At 46.4% G+C, this 22,673-nt stretch overlaps 1 protein-coding gene and 1 long non-coding RNA gene across 3 annotated transcripts in view; one reads left to right on the top strand and one right to left on the bottom strand.

Annotated features, from left to right (window-relative positions):
* Window positions 1-4,277: 4,277 nt before the first annotated feature.
* Window positions 4,278-22,673, top strand: part of LOC135370751 (uncharacterized) — an 88,883-nt gene continuing 70,487 nt past the window's right edge. The window contains exon 1 of the long non-coding RNA XR_010415445.1: window positions 4,278-4,328. This is a non-coding gene — a long non-coding RNA (uncharacterized LOC135370751). The remainder of the gene's footprint in view (window positions 4,329-22,673) is intronic.
* LOC135370218 (T-box transcription factor TBX3-like) overlaps window positions 9,854-22,673 on the bottom strand; it is a 33,578-nt gene continuing 20,758 nt past the window's right edge. The window contains exons 2-5 of one of the 2 annotated variants that reach the window (XM_064603919.1): window positions 18,779-19,046; window positions 12,757-12,906; window positions 12,471-12,547; window positions 9,854-11,678 (exon numbers count right to left, since the gene is read on the bottom strand). In XM_064603919.1, coding sequence (XP_064459989.1) covers window positions 10,940-11,678; window positions 12,471-12,547; window positions 12,757-12,906; window positions 18,779-19,046 — 1,234 coding nt within the window. In that variant the 3' untranslated portion in view covers window positions 9,854-10,939. The remainder of the gene's footprint in view (window positions 11,679-12,470; window positions 12,548-12,756; window positions 12,907-18,778; window positions 19,047-22,673) is intronic. The other variant, XM_064603920.1, reaches the window with a different exon arrangement.

The following is a 22,673-nucleotide window of genomic DNA, read 5'->3' as shown; positions in this document are numbered from 1 at the left end:
GTCTTACAACAAGATCCTCACATTATCACACATTATTTACGTTATCTCACATTATTCACATTATCTCATAATTATTCACATTATCTCACATTATCACGCAGGTGTCTTCGATGTTCACATTATCATTCTGTGCGAATATCGTGCCAACGGAGTTGGAAAATAGAACAAATACGATTCAGGGGGAGAAGGAGCCGAAGCTCTTTGGCTGCACGTAGAACACGAGGGCAGACAGGGGTTGCGAGGTGAGGGGTGCAGTGTCGCAATCTGCGAAGAAAATGATTTTCGAATGTACCACGATATTTTTCGCGACTATTGCAACACTGTGAAGGAGGCTTTCCCTTAAAGCTGCCTTTCATTCCATCTACGATAATACTTCTTAAAGGTGGTGTCCGGACAAAAAACGCAGTTGAACTGCGTTTTTTGTGAGATTTGAATAGTGGGTACCTGAAATATATGTTACCGGTATATTTTGTTTTGAAACAGTCGAAAACATTAGAAAATGAATTTAATCGGATTTTGCTGCGCGCTCCCGGCTGAATTCAGGCATCAGTGTGCGGGTCTACGTCACTGGAGTCGGCTATATGTATAGGCAGGCTACCCGTCACAAAATGCAGTCTTCCCACTCGCAGTCGGCTGCGGAACAGTCGCTAGAAACATTCCCATTCATGCTTTTAGTGGTATCGGATCGCAACCAGCCTGACGCCGCCGTCAGCTGAGCGCTTGGGCATATCACCGGTAATGCCAATTACGTCAGCGGAAGAAGCGAAGCAGGGAAGGGCTGTTTCAACTGGAAGGTGGCAGTTGGTTTTCGAATGCGATGGTTTTGAGGGGTTTCTTTTTTGTTTTTAAACACGACCGAAGATTGCGAAACTTTTTTGGTGTTTTCTTCTTGGAAGGTACCTCCAAGTGGATATCACATCAACTTTATAATTCCGGATCCCAACCCACTCTACCCCTCCTGCCACCCTCTCTACCCCCTCTCCCACTTCCTGTTTTTGTTAGTTTGTTTGTTTGTTTGTTTTTCTCTTTTTTTCTGGCTCTATTTTTTCACCCACAAACGCGTTTTGGAGTAGCCAGTTCTGACTGGGTCGGGACGAACCTCTCCATCTTTTTTTTTCTTTTCCAATCCAATCCAATCCAATCCGGATCCCTCGCGGACACCACCTCTAAAAGCATTATGACAGCAAGTCCCTTCTCGTATGCGTCACAAATAAAAAAAAGAAAAGACAGCTGGTGCTGAGTAATAGGTCCTACTTTTACTATACGACAGCTTTACTACGATATCATTGTATAACTTTGAAACCTAGCTACTACGGAAAAAAAATATTGAAGGGATCGCATATTTGGCTTTCATGGAGTGTGCTCAGTGATGAATTAAAATACGTCGCAGCGAAGATTACTGCATTGATTAATGATAAAACAGTGGCACCTGCACATCAGTACCTCTTCTGTTGGGAGCCTATCGGATTCCATTAATAACGCACGTCATGTATGCGAATATTAACAGGCTGTGTAGATACGTGTTCATCGATTTGTAAAGACTCTAAAAAAATATTTTGCACACACGAGGGAGCAGCGTGTTTTTCGTTTTTGTTTTTTGTTTTTTTTTCCTGGTTGTCTCTCCTCATTTTTAGCGCATCATTAATAACGATAGCTCGTTAGCCTCGTTGTTATAAAACTACGGTGGACGAAGACAAGAATATCTTTTTTTTTCCTCAGTATGCTCTCAGTTTTTCTGCATCTCCATCTTGCTGTATGTCCTCTCCACATTTCCCCCCCCTCTCCGATATTTTTTCTTCTTCGTCGTTGTCATTAATTCCGAGTTAGACTCGCTTCAAAGGCAGACACAGCTGATGAAGTAACAAAACTCTAATTCTCCGTCGATCTTTCAGACCATCACTATAGAAGGTGCACGACGTTCCATCCCGTGCTTATGCTTCGGCAGTTTCCGAGCGCGTTCGACACCACTGCATGTGCGCCCCCCCCCCCCCTCGCCTGTGCTGGAGAGCTAGGGCCTAGACAAAGAAGAGCTATGGTGGTCTAGAAGAGCGATACGAATGTCTTCATTTTTCTCTTTCGTCCTTGCTATTTCCGTCATGTACTGCTGCATGCAGATGACATCGACGTAACAGGTATTTGAAAGAAAACAAAAATCTGTTTTGTAGGCACCTGGTTCGGTGGAAGAAAAAACAAAAATAAACGAAATGGAGAGCGTTGCAGTCGTAAAGAAGCCTGACTTCTCCGTTTCTCCCAATGGGAAGAGGAAAGAAAATAAATGAAAGCCACGTTCCCACTACCGGGCGAGTGTCCGCAACGGCGCCCGTAACGGCAGAAAGGTCGCTCAGTGGAGACCGGAGACTCGTTTTCCTGCGCTGTCCAATCCATGGTGGCGGAGGTGGTGGTGGAACTGCTTGCCGTAGTCGGCCAGGCTAAGGCGGGCAACGTCACTGTGCCGTCACTATCGCAGGGAGGCATCGTGCGTCCTGGGCCGACTTCATAGGGGAAATATGACGACATTTGTCCTAAAGCGTCTGGGGCAAACACCCAGACAGTACAGCCGGCGCCCGGATTCGCACCCGGGTCACCTCATTCCAGTAGAACTCTACGCCGTCGAAGCAGTTACGACTGACGACCCCGGACGGCAGTGACCAACCAATCAAAGCGAAGAAGACGAGGCTCCACGGTGCATGAAAACAAACGATTGCCTCGTAGGTATACCAGTGAACCCTCGTTAATATGACCCCCGATAATCTGACATACCCGCTTTACGGCCATACTCATTGGGAACAATGCAGTGAAACCTCTGCAAATCCCCTCCCGTTAATATGACAATCCCGCATTATGACCAAAATTCTCGGAAACGACCATGGTCATAATAACGAGGGTTCACTGTATATATCTCGAGAGCACCGCGAACGTCGCTGTCGGTCTCCGTCACCCACTCCAAGAGCGCCCGCCTAGTAGTGGGAACGTGTCTTAAGACGCCGCACAAAGGCCTGCAGGACATGGAGATGCTTGACCAATGGCCAGTAACCCCCGGAACTCGGTCATGTCAAAAGGTCCGCTGTCCAGTGGTGCAAAGTGCCTGCTGGACATGCTGTCGATGCTGATGATATCGTCAGCAAGACCGCGAGATATGTTCTATGTCGCCAACAGACCCAACACATTCAGCAGTTAGGGGAGACCGCCTCCTTAGGTCACAAGTCATTCATCTCCTTCTCTCTCGCTTGCATGGCGCTCTCACGAAGCTTGTTTGCTGACATGATGCATTGCATTTTAATTTCGTACAGCTCTACGAAAGAACAGCACTAAGGGTCAGTGGACTAAATGAGCATGCGTGTATATAAGGCTGAATGATCTGCAGAGTCTTGCCCGTTCGAATATACTATGGCACTTTTAAAGCAGTTCCAGCATTCGTGTGACACCCACCTTAGGCTAAACAACAACCGATCATTATCAGCCCTCGTGAACGCATTGTGAGGTTATTTCCGGTTCGATCTTTTTTTTTTTTCTATACCGTTTTCGATTTGCGTAGTTTCTCTGGTCCTTGTCAAAGCGCATCATTACGGCGTGATTGATCCTATACAGTCAATTATTGATCGCTCCTGCGCCAGGACAACTGCTGCTTTCCTGTATGCACAGGTTGCTGAGTAGAATGAAGACGCAACGTAGAAAATAACATAGCAGAACGCACTGCTGAATGCGCAGGTCTTCGAGGGTGAACATTAAAGCACATAACGAGAGTCTTAATGGCCTGCTTCGGAGACCGTACATTTTAGCCTACTTAACGGACGCGACTAAATATTGTTGTTGCGTGCAGTGTGAAGGTAGCTGAGATATGACCCTACATTTCAATTTCGGCTTTCCCTCTTTATAATGCAGGAAACTCCTGCAGTAGTTACCTGATAAAAAATACAGTAGGGATTCTCGTGTGATGCGTCGCGGGAGTTATTTGGTGCCGCCACCTACCGATGAAGTTCATTACAATGTCCTTGTTATATACAAGTGGGACATGGTGAGGTCTCAGTTATCGTTGAAGTTGGCAACATGTCCCTGAGGTTGGGGGAATGCACCCGTACACCTTTGACAATTAAACGGTTAACAAATGTAACGAAACCTTGACCACCTGTCGCATATTCACAACCACTTTCGTGCACATCCGGGTAGTCAACGTATAGTCGACGGGGACATTGATGACTCCTGCTGAACTGTATCTCATAAGGTGATAATGTAGCTCCACGATACCTAACCTAACTGTTTTGTGTCTATATCGTTCCAGATGCAGACCGTGCACAAGATATAATTCATAGAGTGAATGTTCTCAGAACGTAAGTAACGAGTTGCATTATTCCCCGTATCTTACGCGATATAATTAAACACCGCTTACGTTTTCAAAATGATGCAACTGACTCTTGTAATAGTGGTGAAAGGAGTAGGACCTGCCGGACGGAATGAATAGTTTGGCCAAGTGCATGATGAGCACGTGCTTGTCATATTTCTCAACCGCCGCAACACGGAGCGATGACGTCAGAGAGCGCCAGCTTAGATCATTCCTGTTGTTTCACGAAAGCATGCGACCTCTATACTGAGGCCACAGCCCACGAGGAAAGCCAACGGGCTGCTTGCGTAACGATGAACCACACCCCGTCATACGACATCACGATTTCGGTACACCCGTGACCTCTAACCATTTTTTTTTTTTTTTGCTTCAGGATAGTTTCAAGTGGACACGAGCGATAAACTTGTACACGTCTTAAAAGGACATGACTACACAAAATGAGGCACCTCGAAGAATATCAAAATGTGACGTGCTTTCGTGCCCTTCATCGGGTGGTCTGTACTTCATCAGTACATGAAGTGCAGACTGCACGGAAGCTCGTCACCAATATATTTTTGCAACCTGCTTCATTCTCTATATGTATATTATCTCAATACTCCTTGCAACTGGACGGGGCTTGTATTTTTTCTTTTTCTTTTCCTTTTTTTTTTTGTTCCCTTCACATGTGCTCTGTTCAACATAACATAGGTACACTCTAAATACGGGTGGTGGTGTGATGGTGGTGGTGACGATACCGGCTTGCCATTGTTGGCCTCACCTATATATATACTGGAAAAACAGATGGTGGTGGTGATGGTGAAAGGGCCCGCCGTTGTCAGCCTCACAGAGGTGGGCAACGTCACGACTGACGCCCCTGGGGGAATGTGCGTCCTGGGCCGACTTCTAAGGGAACTGTGGAAAAACAGAACTTCACCGCATAGCACGCTCCTAACGAACCATTATCCCGAATCGACATCGTTCTATCCCATGATTTGTTTAAGACTGGATGCATACGCCTTTCTTTGGCACTTCTGCAGCGTTGTGAACTGTCACAAAACGGCGTACGTCCCATTTCCTCGAATGTCCTCAGATCAGGAATGCTAACGGTTCACTCTCAAAACAGAGAGGATGGAGGGGGAGGGGGGGGGGGTAATGTCAGAACCGGCTCGCTGTTGTTGGCCACACAGAAGTGGGCATCGTCACGACTATAGCCAAAGAAGAAAAAGTATCATCGTTCTGCCCCCTGATTTGTTGAAAAAGGGAGGCGTACGCCTTTTTGTGTCACTTATGCAGTTACGTTAATTGTCACAAGGTAGTGGGGCTAATTGGAGATAGAGCTGGCCGTTGTCGGCCTCACAGAGACCTACGCTCTGTGGGAATGTGCGTTCTGGTCCGACTTCTAAGGGAACTGTGACGACATGTCTGACAGCGTTCTCACAAAAAGGCGTACGCACCGCATTTTCCTCAAGTCGGTACTGATAACGATATCATTCTGTGCGATGGTTGGCCTTCATCGTGTTTTGTGGTGAACTTCTTCAAGATCGTCATCACTTCAGCATCCGATATCATATCCTCTCATCTCATGCTGGCTACAGTCGTGACGCTGCCCCCGCATGAATGAGGCCGATAATGGCAAGCCGGTCTCCTCACCACCACCATCACATTCACCATCATCTGCTCAAAGAGTAGAAAGTGTAAGTGTCAAAACATAATTAAGAAGAAAAAAAAAAAAAAGAGCTGCGCGTCGATACATCTTAGTAGTTCGCGTCTGCTTATCGGTTATACAGAGTGCGTCACGTAGACTTTTTTTTTTATTTTTATAAAAAATTTTATAAAAACGCTATGAGAGCAGCGTAGATGTTCTTCTTCTTCTTTTTCTTTTTTTCAGTTGAGTTCTACAGCCTGGCGGACATCCCCCGGAAGAGAGTACGTAACTAACAGATTACTAATTACCCGAAATTCATTAATTATCTTTTTAATGAGGGAATTTCGGGCAAAAGCGAGACAACAGATTGAGAGACTAACCTCGTTGAACATCATTCCACGTTTCGAAAACCTCGAAACACGCACGTGCGTTAAAATATCCATCCTCAAATTTTGATATGCAAATGAGCCGAACCTGAAAACGCGCGTCTGAGGAGCGCATCACCCTCGCGGACAGAGGCTTATCTGGGTCGGAACGCGGTTTATCTGGCCAGCTGAGCGGCGCCTACTCCAATCAGCTCCATCGCTCCAAATCACGTGGCCCTCTGACGTAAAATGAGCGCTGTACTCCCCGCGTTCCCGGTCGCCGTGGTTTCGGTTTCGGCTCACTTGCGTATAAACATTCGGGGATGGATATTTTAACGCAGATGCGGGTTTCAGGATGTGTTAAACGTGAAATGGATTGCAACTAAGATCGTCTCTCAATCTGCCATCTCGCTTTTGCCGTGAAATCCCCTAATTAAAAAGTTAATTAATGAATTTTAAGTTATTAGTCGTCTTGTACTTGCACACTCTCTTCGAGAGAATGTCCGCCTGGCCGTAGAACTCAACTGAAAAAACAACAACTGACCAGGATATTTAATATGACCAAGTAAACTTTTGTAGTACAAATTCGATACACCTCAATACAGTCTCAATATAACATAGCACAACAACAACATCCATGCTGCTCTCATAGCCTTTTTTGATAAAAATTCTGGTCAGCCTTACGTAACGCACCCTGTGGTATAAACTGACAATTGTAAGTGTTTGTCGGTCCGTCTTAGGTCCCCTAAGGTATACCAGCTTTGAGCGGCAAGAAGCTCCGCTCTCAAGGTACGAGATTCTCCAGCTCAGTAACCCAGGAGAAAGCTGCCGCGTAACCTTGTCCGCGCGCCAAAGTGACTATACAGTACTCGAGTACTTCTTCAACATACCACTCGAACTCAAGTCCTGTGACGCGACCCTTGTCGACCTTCTTTCGGGCTGCCTGTGGAAGCGCTGCACGCGCCACTGCATCCTGATTGCGGAGTTGCGTGCTGATGTATCGTCCACTGCCTGCCCACTGACCAGCTGTGTTTGCTCCAAGACCCCCGTAATAGAAATGCAAGATGGGCATTTATTATGGAAGGCTCTCCATTGATTGGTCTGCCCTCGGAATTGAGTGCCTCCGTGGGGCTAAACGTCGGCTGTGTACTGCGGACAACACGCCACAGCATGCCATCGACGCAATGACGAATCGGTCGAATTGGTTGTTCCGCCCTGGGAGATTTGCGGGCGTTGTTTTTCGCTTCTTGCGCTTACATCTGTTCATCCTTTATAGTCGATGAGGGGGGAAATCTTTCTGTGTCTTTCTTCTCGTTCTTCTTTTTAATCCACTTCCCGGAAGATTCTCCTGTTCAGCGTAATATGAAGGAGGTTGGAGCCCTATATAGCCTTCGCGGCGAATAGAAACGGGACAAAAATAACAGATTCGTGAGTCATGGCCCTGTGAGCGTTTCTTCCACGCTGTCTTATTAAGCAGAGTTTGAAAGCAACAGATTTGATTGGCCTAGTCACTTGATGATAACTGTGCGCCGCTGGTAGTGATCATTATAACACAGTTTGTCCTAGTTCAGGGACTCTGCTCTTTATGAATTGGCACAGTATCGCTGAATTGTTTTTGCCTTTTTTCTTTTTTTTCTCTATGTACAATCGTTCCTTTGGCGACATTGCTCGGTCCTGTACTGCGCCGGGCAACGTGATGCCTACGACGCAACAGGATTTCTTCTCCGGGCTGGTCTCTGCTATACAACGGAAGCGAAAGGGAGCTTTGCTACCCTTCGTGCGTGTTTTTGACTGGCGCTTGCTCACGTTTCCAATATATATCAAATATCGTAGAATCATCCACCATGCAATATTTCGCAGCATATAAGCAAAAATATTAACAGACAGAATTTCACAACTATTTATGAAGGTCAAGGGCGCGAAAAAGAGGGGGAAGGGGGTCGGGCGCCCCACCACCACCACCGCCGGACTCAGACTGCAGTATAGCGTTGCACCCCCCCCCCCCCCCCTCCCCGCCTTATACATGCACAGATATCTTCAGCGTGCTTGCTTTCTTTTCGGCCTTATATTTATATTTTTACAATGTTTGAATGTCCACTGGAGCAATCTTGCTTACTGCATAGGTGACGTTTTTATTTATTTCTTCTTCCTTTATTTTAATTTTTTTTAGGCGGCAGCGAAAAATTTAACTTCGTATAGCAACATACTGAATGCTACCGTCGCTACCTTTCTGACACGACACACGTTCCAAACTAAGCGATCCCCCCGTCTCCCGTGCACTCCCTCCTCCTCACCTCTCTCCATCTGTCTCACGCGGCTCATAGCCGCAGTTGCTTCGCGGCGCTAACACGTTTTTTTGTGTGTGTGTGTGTAAAACCTAAGAGATGCGTATTTCACTAAGAATGACGGTTGAAATGGTTTCAGCCGTGGGGTGAACTCACACCCTCTTATTTCCGGTCAGAGAAGTCTGGTGGCGCCTCAGCTACCACAGCGTTGCTTCTCCGACGTCTACGTTATTTTTTTTAACCTCCTCTCTTTATATTTCTGTTAATCACATGGAGAGAGACACCACCAAAGAAATCACCACCAGCAATTGGGTATCGCACCTGGCGATGAAGCTCCCCATTCATCATCTCGAAATAAAGTTGTTTGTCTTTCGACTATAGTCGTTAGTGGAAGCTGTTTATCTTATCGAGAGTCGTTCCGCACGGCCTGTAGCACGCGTCGTCCCATTGGTCCTCTCTTTTTAAATGCTCTGTTCACAGAAAGTTTTTAACATACTAATCAGAACCTTGCACCCAAATTACCTGCACCCCGCTCTGGCAAAGTATGGTTTTAGTTCAAGTTTTTTCTGCTTCTAGCAGGTATTCTTTTTTTTTTTTTTGTGCCTTTATTCCGTATACTGTGTTCGTAGGTGGTACTAGAGTATGTCAGTATACCGTTGATGACGTCACCGTGAAGTTTTCTTACCTAACAGGCCAATGCCACCTATAACAAAAGGCATATGCGCACTCACTCGATAACGTCACGCACCTGCACCGGCTGCCATACATTCTCAATAAGGGAGCTTTTCTCTCTTTCTCTCTCTCTCTCCTTCGCTCTTTCGGTGACGTCACCTCTATATCTATCGCCAACAGCGACAGTGTGTCCAGGTTCGTGACGTAAATTGAAAGAGTGCGCAGGCCTTCTGATATCTAGGTGGCGTTGATCAGACACACTGGCAGCATGCGTTTCTCAGAATCTTATTCGTTGATTGGGTGTTGTAGATACGGCATTTCGAAGGCCAACGGTCCACTCGCGCTCCCTAATGCCTTCCGACAGTCTGTATCTCCCATACCATACCCTACAATACCATACCATACCATACCATATTTCAACAATTAGGGGTCCCCGTATAACGTGACTGGACAAAACAGGGAACGCGAAAAAGTGGGACCTATATGTCCCGCTGTCTTCGCTTCAGTCTTCAAAGATCGTGCAGCGCAGAGACAAAACGACAGGATGAATGAACACCAAAATAAAAGCTATAGAACGACATTTAATCTTTCTTGTATTTACTATACCACGTGGTTTGTCACGTGAGACACTTCATTTTGTACAGGACGTACCACGAGAAAAAACGGGAGAGATCCTCGATTCATTCTACTCAATACACATTTGTGATATTCAGTTGCACGCACGCTGTCATACACTACACACGATGCTGTCACCGAAGAACGAGCTTGTTTTGCACACAGCTATAGTAAATAAATAAAGCGGTACCAGCAGGGCCGGTGAGTCAGGAGCCACACAGGAGCGATGCATGCGCCTGTCGTTTCTGCAAAGGTATACAGCTCCGACGTTCGTGTGTTGCAACAACCGGCGAGGTGACGGAAAACAGCACACCCGATCACCTGAGACTTGCCTTCCGGTACACGGTGGGTGCTTGACTAGACACAATACGCGCAGGTCTAATGGTACCTGCAGGCCACTGATGTGAAAAGTAGTATTGCATAACTCCCATGAGTGCATAAGGGCCCTCGCATTTCCAAAGATGCATGGAGTTCTTTAGACTATACATAGTCTCTAGTGCCACACGATAACCAAATCATATCAAACGCGTGCTTTTGTAGACATGCTATGGTGAGTGCATCATACTAAAAAAAAGGGGGGGGGAGGATTTCGATAATGTCTCACTTTTTTGTGGGTGTGGTTTGAGATCTCGATGTAGGCTTTTTTGGAAAGGCAACGTTCCACATTTCTTTTTGCTACCGTTTAGGAATGTTCACTTTCGGTGGGACTTTCAGTTAAGTAGCGATTGGAAAAGAAAACTGTGCACAGGACCATTTAGTCATACAGCGCTGAACAGCAAATCGTACGACGCGCCAATTCCTTATTCCCAGTACTCTTGCACTGCCCTTTCTTTCCAGAAAGTATAGAAGCATCGTATAGCACGTCGTCCATGGAACCGCCATATCTATACAACAACACACAAGCAAGTATTCCGCAAGATTAAAAGACCCCACGCACAGCAGTCACTATCTGTTTCTGTTTCTGCCAAGACAGTGGTCGTGGGCAGTTTGCGCAGTCCATTCCGCCGCCACACGTCAGTCCGCACAAAACAACACGAGTTCATTTCTTAGACTCCTCAGAAGTGACGTCTGCGGCGTCTTCCTCAGCTGAAGCTGGACTAGCCGGTACCGGTGTTGACGTTCTCCGGTCATCGGTGTTCCTCGGAGACCGATCGGAATCCCCACCAAGTCGTCCCGCGTTGACTTCTGGCTTGGGCGAAGAAGGTTCGAGGAGTACGCCAGCGGGTGGCGGGGGCGAGCTCCCACCAGTGGGCAACCGCCAGCCGGGGAGCGAATACGGAAAGAACCGGAAGTTCTTGAGGTGCTGGTGACAGCCGGAGTCTGCCATCTTGAGTGGGCTTGGAGCCTTTAGGTGTTCGTTCGCCATCAGTAGACTTCGCACGGAAAACGGGTTGATCCCGAAAGGGTGATGTCGACCAGTAGGGGATGTAGCTGCGGAGGACATGATCATGTCTTGAAGCATGAGGCTTTGTTGATACAGGCTCTGGTTGTAGAGATACTGAAGAGGAAATGATGTGTGGGCCCCGAACGGGAGGTATTCGGTGAGACCGCCATGTTCTGGCGACCCAGGGGAAAGGCCCAGGTCGAAGCCCGACCTAGGGGAGATGTCGCCACCCGCGTGCGCCGATGTTTCGTCGGCAGACAGTGACTGTTCCGTCCTGCGGTCGTCGTCGCTGTAGTAGGGGTCGTCTGCATCCACTTTGGTCGGGCAGCTTACGTCACTCGGAGCCAGGTTGCCTCCTGGAAGGGACTTCGATGCTGGGGGCAGGGCGTACTTCCTACGTGCCAATGGGGACTAGTGAGACACCAGCATTCAAGAATACGAAAGTCTACTACCTACACTCTTATAAAAAAAGAAGTAATTGTAGTCCTTTTGGAGACTAGACGACTAGATGCATGGCCGCCACCTCCGCAACAACACCGAATATCCTCTGGATTTACGAATAATGTCCTAACGAAATTTGTACGTCCGATGGATATCCCCCAGATATCCATCGGACGTACGAATCCCTTAGGACATTATTCGTACATCCAGAGGATATTCGGTGTTGTTGGGGCTGTAGTCCCTTTCGGGACGAAACGCGCGGAAATTTCTGCGAAGTTTGGAGACTATTTCCAGTGTTAGTGAGTAAATTCGGTTGTGTGAGAAATAAAACAGGGGAGTAACTGCAACAGGGGACTAAGGCCCGGTTTCACCAACGCTGACTAACATTTGAACCGAGGTCAACGGTCCCGTAACTTGAATTTAACGCTTAACTCTGCTTCACGAAAGAGAGTTATTGTCACCGAAACACTCATCAAGTCGCAAACTAACATTTGTAAACAAGAATGGAGTGTTAAGTTCTAGCAACCCTTGATCTCGGTTCAAAGATAACGAGCATTGGTGAAACCGTGCCTAAGACCTGTAATTTCTCCCCACACTCCTGTTATTTTATTTTACTTATTTATTTCGCTTAGCGCGTACAGCTGCATCAGTTAGCTATGCTATCATCTTCTTAAACATTACACAAGTACTGCTCAGAAGATGGAAGTCATGCGGCTTCCACAGTTTCCAATATACATGTACTTACTTTTTGTCTTTCCTCGCTGCACCGGTTTCACGAAAGCCTTTCGCGAAGGGATTATTATCGATCTTGAGTTGTGTTATCTGAAACGCAAAATCGCCATTAGCAACCCTGCTTCGTATGACAGCTCAAGGTTTTCTACCGCATTTTTCTTTGACATTTTCATCATGTATCTCTCGTTGTTATTCTTTGTTGCCCAGCAGTATACGTACAATGTGCCTATACTGTTATTGATACCTTATCGGGCGCACACAGAGACCGGGTGTTAACGATGCATTCAGAGGCTGCTCACCTTCTCGTTCTGGTAGGCGGTGACGGCGATGAATTCTGTTTCCTTGAAGACGTAAGTCCTGAACGTACTGTAAGGAAGCTTGAGAATGTCGTTCGCCCTGACCAGGTGGAACCGTGGCTGGTACTTGTGCATCGAGTTCAGGATGGTCTGCTTTGCGAAAGGAGAGAGCACCACATAAAAATAAGTACCCTGGTCTTCCACGTTTGTTTTTCCTTTGTTAACATACAGTTTGCCCAAAGAACAGCGAGTACATATGACATAGAGTGTTTCCACCCCCATTACTGATGAGAGAGATACGTGGAAATGGAAGCGAAGTGCCACCCTCTAGCTGTATACAACGTTGTGAATTTTATTTATCGAGTGGAACAGTCAAGCACCGTTCTTATCATACAAAAGGCTCAACATTGTTGCGTACTGAACAAAGCCCGAAAATAACGCACAATTACGCGACTCTGTAAACTGCAGCAAAGTAGCAAAGACCAGACGCAGTGAACGCCCCTATATACGAACTATTATTAATGGATCGGGAAAGCTCGTTTTTCACCGTTGCTTGGATACCGCTCCTTCTTCTCCCCATCTTCGATTTACGAACGCAACCTTTCCCGACGAGGGATTTTGTTTTGTTTTGTTTTTTTTTCTCCCCCGTAATCCTCTTCCGGCTCCCTAGCTGCACGCTTTTAATCCGCAGCAGAACGCCTCGACTAATGCTCGCCGTGATTCGCTGCCACGCTTTTTCCCACTCGGCATATTTGTATTTGTTGCTCACATCTCGATGCAGGAGTGATTTAATGCTTACACTGTACGTATACGTGCGGTGGAGGATGCAAACCGGTTCGTCGCGGGTGTGTCTGTTCGTATACTCGCCCTTGCACTGCGTCGGTTGTGCAGACGCGCTTGAACAATGCGCAGTACTACAGGGTGACAGAGTGTTTGGAAGTCTACTTTGGATGGGGGTGGGGGTGGGGGGCGGGGGTGACGTGTATGTTTGTGCCACGCGGGGTCCGAATTTTTGTTATACCAACGATTAGCGGTTGACACTGTGCTTTCCTGGAATATTATGTCAAGCGTGTCCCGTGGAAAAAGTCGGAAAAAGTCAACGATCATTGAAGCTAATGGCCGTTGATCATGCAGTAGCGCCACCAAGTGTGCAAAGATGTCACCTCAAAGGGCATTTGATCCCATGCTCTGTGAAAAGAATGATCACGGAAGACAGCCCGTGGTGACAGGGGTAGCCCCTTGGTCTAACATTTTCGGGTTAAGTGCCTTTACTGAATTCGGGAGGGAAAAATCGGGTGCTATTAATTCGGGTCGAAATCGAGTTATATGATTTGTTTTCTGTCCAGTAAGCCGCCCGTGTTTAAAGTGCATGAATTTGTTAAATATACCTACCTCGCGATTTATAGGGACTAGCACTACGTGTTGTAACATCACTTATTGTTGGTGTTGTAACATCAAATGTGCTTCGCATATACCTATTGTTGCACTCAAATAATATCACCATCACACATCCGTATAAATTGCTAATAAATAGTGCACGTCATACGTGGAAAAACCTGATAAGTGATCGGAATTCGGGAAGGAATCAGGTCTAATCCGAATTGATCCAGCGCGGATTCGGGAGGGAATAATCGGGGGGAATCGGGTTTAACCGGAAAAAGTCAGGCGCTAATTATATGCCATACGAAATTTATCTTGTTTGTCCGGTGCTTTGTCGTGTTTGTCCGACCGAAGACAAACGTTTGCTCCCTCTTGCTCTCATGCCTCACGGCCCTGAGGGTAAATAAATAAATAAATAAAATGCGGATACACCTTACACCGCCACCGCTTCACAACTTTCTGCTGCCTCACGTCTCTTGTGCTGTTTATCGGTGTCAACTTTTCCCGCATATATGCATCCATTTCAGTACATTAGACAATGACATTCTTTCAACATGACCACCAATCTGGCCTTGGCCTAAAGCATGCGAATGGTTTAGTGTATTTACAGCTTGCGGGATTCATTGAGTCAGAGTCCCCCCCCCCCCCCCCTTGGCTTCCCAGATACACGCTGACAACTTCTTAAAGGGGCTGTGACTCTTCGTCCCAGTTCATGCGTGACAAATGTTAATAGACAATTATTTGCGTCGATGTGAACCACCCTTCCAAGTTTTGCAGCAAAGAGGCTGGTGAAGCAGAAAATCAGCATCGCGAATACCGAAACTGACACCACCGCACGCGTCTCCGCCAATAAGGCAGCGTACAAGAGGTCACGTGCTTACGGGAACCAATGACCGTAGCTCTCGCGGTTCTGACGTCAGGGCTCGTCGGTATACATGTGTACGAGGCTATTTTGTTTATGTAGGATAAAAGAAAAATAATTGTTTTTTTCCTCAATACACTGGCGTGCAGCACAATGATGCGTACATGATGTAATGCGCCACACATATAAAATACTGAAGCAGAAGCATCAGTTGTGGAGCTGCCGGCGCTTCGCCGGTACTTCGTCGATATTATACCTGTTTTTTTTTCTATTTCTAGTAAATCCAGCAAAAGAAGAGTACTGCACAGTAGGCGAACATATTGTACGTTTCCGAAATATCGGCGAAATATTGGCATAATATCGGCAGCTCCAGATTCGAGCCTTTCTGCTTCAATCTGCGTTCACCGGGTTGTTTTATTTTCCAAGTTGCGACACAAATATCAAATGTCACAACGCCCTTATGTATAGATTTGCATCCCATAGCTGTTATTATTATCTTCCAAAACAGTAGCTCGCAATGCTGTACCAGTTCGACTGTCAAACCGACATATACTGTGTGTGTATGTCCATGCACTCGTGAGGACCTGTGAAGGAAAGAAAAGTGAGGATGGTGGGGCGTCTGCAAAAGAGAGCGAAGGATCTGGTGCAGCCTTATCGATCGGGGCTTACTCCATCCTCCGCCATCTTGTCTGAGCGCGCGAAAGCTCACAGTGCCAGGCCAATCAGAGCGAACGCAGGCCTCGCTGCCGTTGTATCGAGCCCATACCAGCAGCTTTACTCGTGGCCTCCATGACTCCCGTCTCTCCAGCGTTCATCGCCAAATGAGTGGAAAGAGAAGCTTTTTCTTTCTTTCTTCCTTTTTTTTTTGCTTCGACGGAATGGGACGCGGAATCGCGTTATATGCTTTTTACGGTAAACGCCGGGGAATGTTATGCAAAATATATGTGGTATCGGTAGTGAAAGAAAAGCTCGATGAAATTCTTTGCGTGCGAAATCGGCGTGCGATGTCGGTGTGAACGAAATCGGCGGGAAATTGCGTATAATCCCGACATTTCGCTCAACCACTTGACCAAACATAAGGGGGTACTATATAGCAGCACCTTAGGGATTTTCCCATACAGGTCAGACGGAAATGGACCTTTCTTGCAGTTAGGGAAAAATATGAACAACACCAGTCCCGAATCAATGATTGCGGATTTCCATAAAGTTCGCATGTAATATCTATCTGGTGCCTCATACTGGTACAGACATGAATGCCCTTAACATTAATGCGAATGCTGCCGCATATACTATGACCACCGTCTATATACGTCTCGTGCTGTGGCTACCAGCTACTTCTGCAAAACCTCTGCTATTTCAACAGACCCTTCGTTGTACAAGTATAATAACGACACAGCATTTGAGCCGCTACATATCACTATACCAAAGGTGTTCGTCTACTGTTTTCACGCGTACCGCCCCAAATCAGTATTAACCAGCGCTTACATACTTTCGCTAACACAGAACAGAGAGCGTCAGTGGACCGGTATGTACCATATAACTTCACGGTGACGTCACCAATGGTCCACTAACGTACCCTGAGTGTCTTCACCAGATTTCCATCCACTTCGCAACTTCGAAACCAGCCCTTCTTGGAATTGCTTTCAGCACATATACCGCTATATATCGATCCGGATGAGGAGCCAATGCCTGTTCCGCGAACGTTCTTGCAATTGCAACCGAGATACGCCGGCGTTAGAAGAAACATGGCGCCGGTGCCAGAAAGGAAGAAGGGAGCCTTCTCGCATCGATCGAGTTCGTCTTGGCTGCTGGTCGTCCCGTTTGATTTATGACGCCAATAGCGGTGGACGGGCCTGCATTCGTTCGGCTTCGCTGCCCGCTATTGATCAGCTTTAGGACATGTCAGCTATTTCAAATGAGCCACTCGCCTATACGACGATGTGATATGTTCCTAAACGGAGGATGCCTGTTGAAGTTGTTGAATGAGACGCTGATGGCCTTTGGCGGTGCGAGTGTATCGTTCAGCAACCGAATACGATTTGCCTGCGTGCATTCTGGCGTGCGCTGCATGTAAAAGCAGAACTTCACTACATAAGGCGTATACACTCCTGAATTGAGGAGAGTGCGGGAGATACGCCTTGTTGTGATCATTAATGTGAACGTAAAATGTCAGAGCACAGCTTTTCAACAAACCGCTAGCATGAACTATATGCAATTCGGGCTGATGGATGGCAAGGAGTTGGGTGTAGACCGAACTTCGCCGCATAGCACGCTGATATAGCCAGTCAAACTCATGAGTGACATCGTTGTCGTCTCTGATTTTGTTAAAACAGAAGGCGTACGCCCCTTTTGTGACACTTATTATGCTATGTTAATTGTCACGAAACGTTGAACACCCCGCTGTCCACAAGTCAGAAGCGACACCTGTATCATTCGACGCTGGCTGGAGCAGACCGTGTTGTACGATGAAGTTTTTTTTATGAAGATATGCGGCGAAGGTCAACCGCTGCAGAGAATGGCTCCTGATTTGTTGATTGCACGGGGCGTACGCTTTCTTTCAACAACGTAATCTCATAAGTGTCACAAAAGGGCGTACGCCTCCTTTTTTTTCGACAATCGTCTGCTTTCTCCAATAGTCTGGACTCGCCCAAAGACTATGAGACTAAGCTTGCTGGGATTCCTCAACAATTCTGCCTGTGAGTGCCCTAAATCTTAACTTTCGCCGTTATCACCTCATCCCATCTTATCTCGTGACGCTGCCCACACAAGATAGGCCAACAACGGCAAGCCGGTTTTCGTCATCACCACCACCACCACCATCTGTAGAGCATCGGCGAATGGAGAAGGGAACCGGGAATAAGCCTTTCTGTGTCCCACAAAGGTGTAAGCCTCTTATTGTTAGCAAAAATCAGGAGGTAGGGAGAGCTGTAGCACTGGGGCTGGGGGGGGGGGGGATGGTTGACCAGGAAACGTGTTATGTGATGCAGTTATGTTTGTCGAATGTGCCGTTTGTGAGCGTCTCGTGCAACCTAACTTCGTCAGGACTTGTGTCGACATTTATCTGAAAGAGCCTGCGAGGGAACACCACAGACAGTACAGGGGGTGCCTGGGTTCGAACGCGGGCCACCGTGAGAACTCTACTTTGGCTCCTTTCCTTGAGTTTGTCTTCCTCGATATCTCGTTTCTTTCTATAATACAACGATAGAAAGAATCGCTTGAACCAGCTGAGAATAGGTATCGCGTGTCCAATAGTTTGTCTCATATTAACCTAACCAATGTACCCTGGGGTTAGTGAACCACAAAATGATCGTCGAATTTCCTATACCATCGTCACTACATGTATTTGTTGTTCTTGTTTTTGGTTATTGGGTTTATTGGAAATGAGGGGGAGTGCCGCAGTTCGCGCAGTGAAAGACTCTCTGACGTTGCCATCGCGGAATTGTTGTTGTTGTTGGTTATTCCATTCACCAATATATGAAAACAAACAACAACTTTATTATTGTATTGTGTGTGTTGTCCATTTCAAGGCGAATTTGACGGCGTCCTAATAAGACTATATGCTTAGCAAACACGGCGGTGCATAAATTCAAAGTCGTAATTCAAGATCACACTAGATGTCAGGCGTTGTGTCTGCACACCATTAGCTCTTATTCAGTGCATGTGGCTGTGGTAGATTTTCTTAGTATTTACACTTGAACGCATGAACCGATATGCTTCAGCATGATGATAATGCTGACGTTAGCGAAAAACTACGAAGAACTATACGTCAAAGGAAAGACTTACGAATCCGTGCTTGTCGGAGATGTTGTTAGTGAGCTTGAGCTTGTGGAAAGAGACCACTTTCTGCATCCACTGTTCTCCCGTTGAAGGGGAGTCTGGGTGGATGTACATTCGTTTGGGCATCTCCGGATCAGCCTTGCCTGCCACCACCCACCGACGGTTCTGGAACTTGTAACGACAATCGTCCGCCGCTACGATGTCCATCAGCATGATGTACTTGGCCTTCTTGTCCAGACCCGTGACTCGAACCTTGTAAGGCGGAAACATACGCCTGCGAAAGAGAATAGAAAAATATGGCTCGTCAGTGAGATACAACAATAGGACACTGTCTATTTAGAGAGAGAGAGAGAAGAAGAAGGAAATGATGATAATGATTACGATGAAGAAAGGGGGGTGGGGTGTAATGGCAAGATCGGCTCGCCGTTGTTGGCCACACAGAAGTGGGCGTCATCACGGCTATAGCAAAAAAAAAAAAAAAAAAAGGGAGCGAGAGAGAAGAAAGAAGGACGGACGGATGGAAGATAGAGGATGAAGAAAGCAAGACATCAGCAGTATCAGCAGCCACCATTCTACATGTGGAAGAAGAAGAAGAAGCTGTAGTGGTGGTGGTGTTCGTCGTCGTGGTGAAGGGGTCAGCTACTCCAGCAGCCCTGACCTATCTCCCTTGTGGCTAATGGCCATTCTCCACGGTGCAGAAGAAGAAGAAGAAGAGGCACACTCGGTGTGTCTTCCTGTCTCTTCGGATTATGCTAAGGGCCCTCACAGCGTCATATTGAACCTGTGCATGTAGCCATGCGGAAATATTTGCTGTTGATCCAAACTGTAACACTGCTCAGCCGAAGCATAACATAAAGAAGCGAACCTAAAGACTGTGCAGTATAAAGAGTTGTGAATTTAACAATGTCCCGCGCATTTAGTCTATGTTCCCTTTGGCTGAACAGTGTTACAGTTGTGAACAGTGATTCGAAAAAAACTGTAGACATGTATAGCAGTGAAAATATTATGATTGAGGAGTCGGTTTCTTACTCTCTCGGCCAGTAAATCGAAATGCTCAAATGTGAACCAGCACAACTGTCCGATTTATTTCGGCTCCCTTTTTCTGACGCGTCCGTCGTCCCCACCCCGGCTTCTTTGAAGCGTTCGCATTGATAAAGACCCCGAGGCTTGCACTATTTATCTGTCTCTCTATTCCGTTTGCTTTCCTCCCCAATACTGCTTGTTACGCCTGTGCTCGCTTCGCTTCTCATTCAGTGCTTATCTTTTTTTTGTCAGACCCTATACTTCAGACCACGGGAACATTCTGCAGCTGTTGCTATACACCATAACGCCTCATAGCTCCGACCCCCCCCCCCTTTTTCATCTTGCTCTGGTCTCCCCCTTTCTTGACGGGGGGGGGGGGGAGGTAAGGCGTTGCTGCCATAGCAACGACACTCTGCCAGCCAATGGCGTGTGGAGGCCCACCCGGGAAAGGCGTCAACATTGTCGGCTCTGCTGCCAAAAAAATCGACACCATCGACCATAGGCCGTGTGAGTTTCTGAGGCCGACTGCAAAGGGGGCGGGGTCTTGAGACGGCCATCTCTCTCACTCGAGTGAACCGGCAATGCTTCAATAGTCAATAATGTACATATTTATAGGCACGGCAGTCTTCGCAAGGAAGCGGTTGCCATGGTCGTTTAGTTTGTCGCAGAATATGCTGAAAGGTCTCGTATACGGTTTGCACTGGAAGTGGCTTCTTTGCAAGGTTTTTTACTGAGGTTCAGTAGTCTTCGCTCGCGTGGCACTCGGTGACAGTTTTTTGAGCGCTTGGCCCTCACACCGTGGGCGGTGTATCATTGGATGCTCCGATATAATTCTTTACAGATATAATAATAATAATAAAATGTTTTATTGGTGCCCAAGAACGGCCACAGGGGCCATTAGTATTGGCGCACACAACATAAGTCAGATTCGTAATGCAATACAGTACAATACAATACAATACAATACAAAAAACGACACGACACAAGCTATATTAAAATATAAAAACATAAATAGACAAGAGGCAAAAAACGAAAAAGAAAAAGATTTGACATTATGACAAAGCGGGCGGACAAAGTATTTAGACTCTTTGAGTCCTATATTTCCCAAAAGTACATTGACTTTTTATTTTCGATACCTGCAACTCATCAGAATCCCGTATATCCTCCGTTAGTTAACTTTTCTATTTTTCTGTTAATTTTATTGCTTTACTTCACCGTCATCCGTGCCTATATACAACGAACAACACCTCCACGTTTTCTTTTTTTCCTTCAATTTCTAGTGACCGTAACCTCTACAGGCATTGTAAAACGAGATGGACACTTGGGTTGAGGTTACATATTTTATTATTACTTGTTCATTACACATTCTAAGAAGAAGAAAAAAGAGCAAATAAGAGTAAGCTGAGTGTAACTGTGACTTGTACTCTAAAATCGCGGCGCGTGTTAGTGAGCCATCCTTTGTCAGTTCAAGTCGCAACGTCTGCACGCCCGTCCCTATGACCCCTCTCAGTGTGTATACGCCCAGGTGTGTATACGAAGTCAGGCACAGGGCCTCAACGTTAGAAGGGCACTCTCATTCGAAAAACAAAAGGCGGTAACAGATTAACGAAAGTGAAGGACAGTAACATAATTTTACCCGCATCCACGCAGAGTAATTTTTACTCCCTTGCAGGATTAAGTTACACTCCTATGGGCGACAGTGTAACACGCTTTCGAAAAAAAAAAGAGTGAACATTACGCTAAAAAAGAGTGATCTCAGTGAGAAAGATTTCACACTGCATAAAAGTTTTTCTTAGAGTGCATATAGCATGGTGCCGCTGAGTCCCGCATGGTATGGTGCACAAACACGTGATATACCATGTGATTGACACGCTTCCCAATTTGTCACCAAACCCACAGGCATATTATTTTCGCGCTTTGAACGATCCACGAAACCACATATGCCACCACATATGCTCAACTCCGTTGTGCGCAAGTTACATAAAATGAAAACCATTACCATTGCCAATCAATCGATTCAATTGTGTATATACACTCCTTATAGATATACCGCTCCCAAACCAGGCACCTTTCCCGCAATGCTAAACGCAATAAGATCGAGTTTCTTCTGTCACTGCGCTGCCACAACAGTTCCTGTCTCGACGTCTCCTGCAAGGAAGCCCGCAGTCAATGCACAGTACTGTCGTCAGAGGGCTCTGGTCGACTCATGCATAATGAATGATCAGCGTGAATCCCTGCGCCGCGAGCGAGCGCGGATCATAAATAATCGCAATAACTGTCATCCCAACTCCTTCCTCTTTTTCTTCTTTTTCTTACCATCGTCATTATCATCATCATCATCGTTCCGGCTTCGATTCCTCTTCGCAGCACACACAATATGACTGCGTGTAAACGCATAAAGCTCTCTTTTCTTCTTGCGATGCGTAATTTCTCAACCTGTTCATGTGCTTTAACAGCTGAATCGCGTGACATCGAGATATTTCATTCTGGGCACAATATATATTGGCGGATATAAATGTCTTGTCCTATATACATGGCACACATCTTCTAGTGGTGTAAATCTCATACCGCATGGAAGTGTTTTGTGAAACACTTTTGTATGTTGCAGAAGGCATCATTCAATACAGGGCATCTTCTATAGAGGAAACAGCGAACTGTGTTGTGAACTTTTTGAAACACTGTTTCAGATGGGTGTTTTACAAAGTTTTTTTTTTTTCAGTATTACACACCTTTCATTTGAGCCTGTCGGGCATTAAGCATGCATTCCCGGTGACGTATCTCACTTGCTGTGCTTGATGCCTTCGCAAAGTGCGACTATTTTGGTATAGCAGCGCAAAAAGCGTGCTGCCATTGCTGTAAATGACTAGTCGGTTGATTG

Source organism: Ornithodoros turicata, chromosome 10 (genome assembly GCF_037126465.1).
Source record: "Ornithodoros turicata isolate Travis chromosome 10, ASM3712646v1, whole genome shotgun sequence".
NCBI lineage: Eukaryota > Metazoa > Arthropoda > Arachnida > Ixodida > Argasidae > Ornithodoros > Ornithodoros turicata.
Note: the sequence above shows the minus strand (reverse complement) of the source record. Positions and strands in the feature narration are given on the sequence as shown.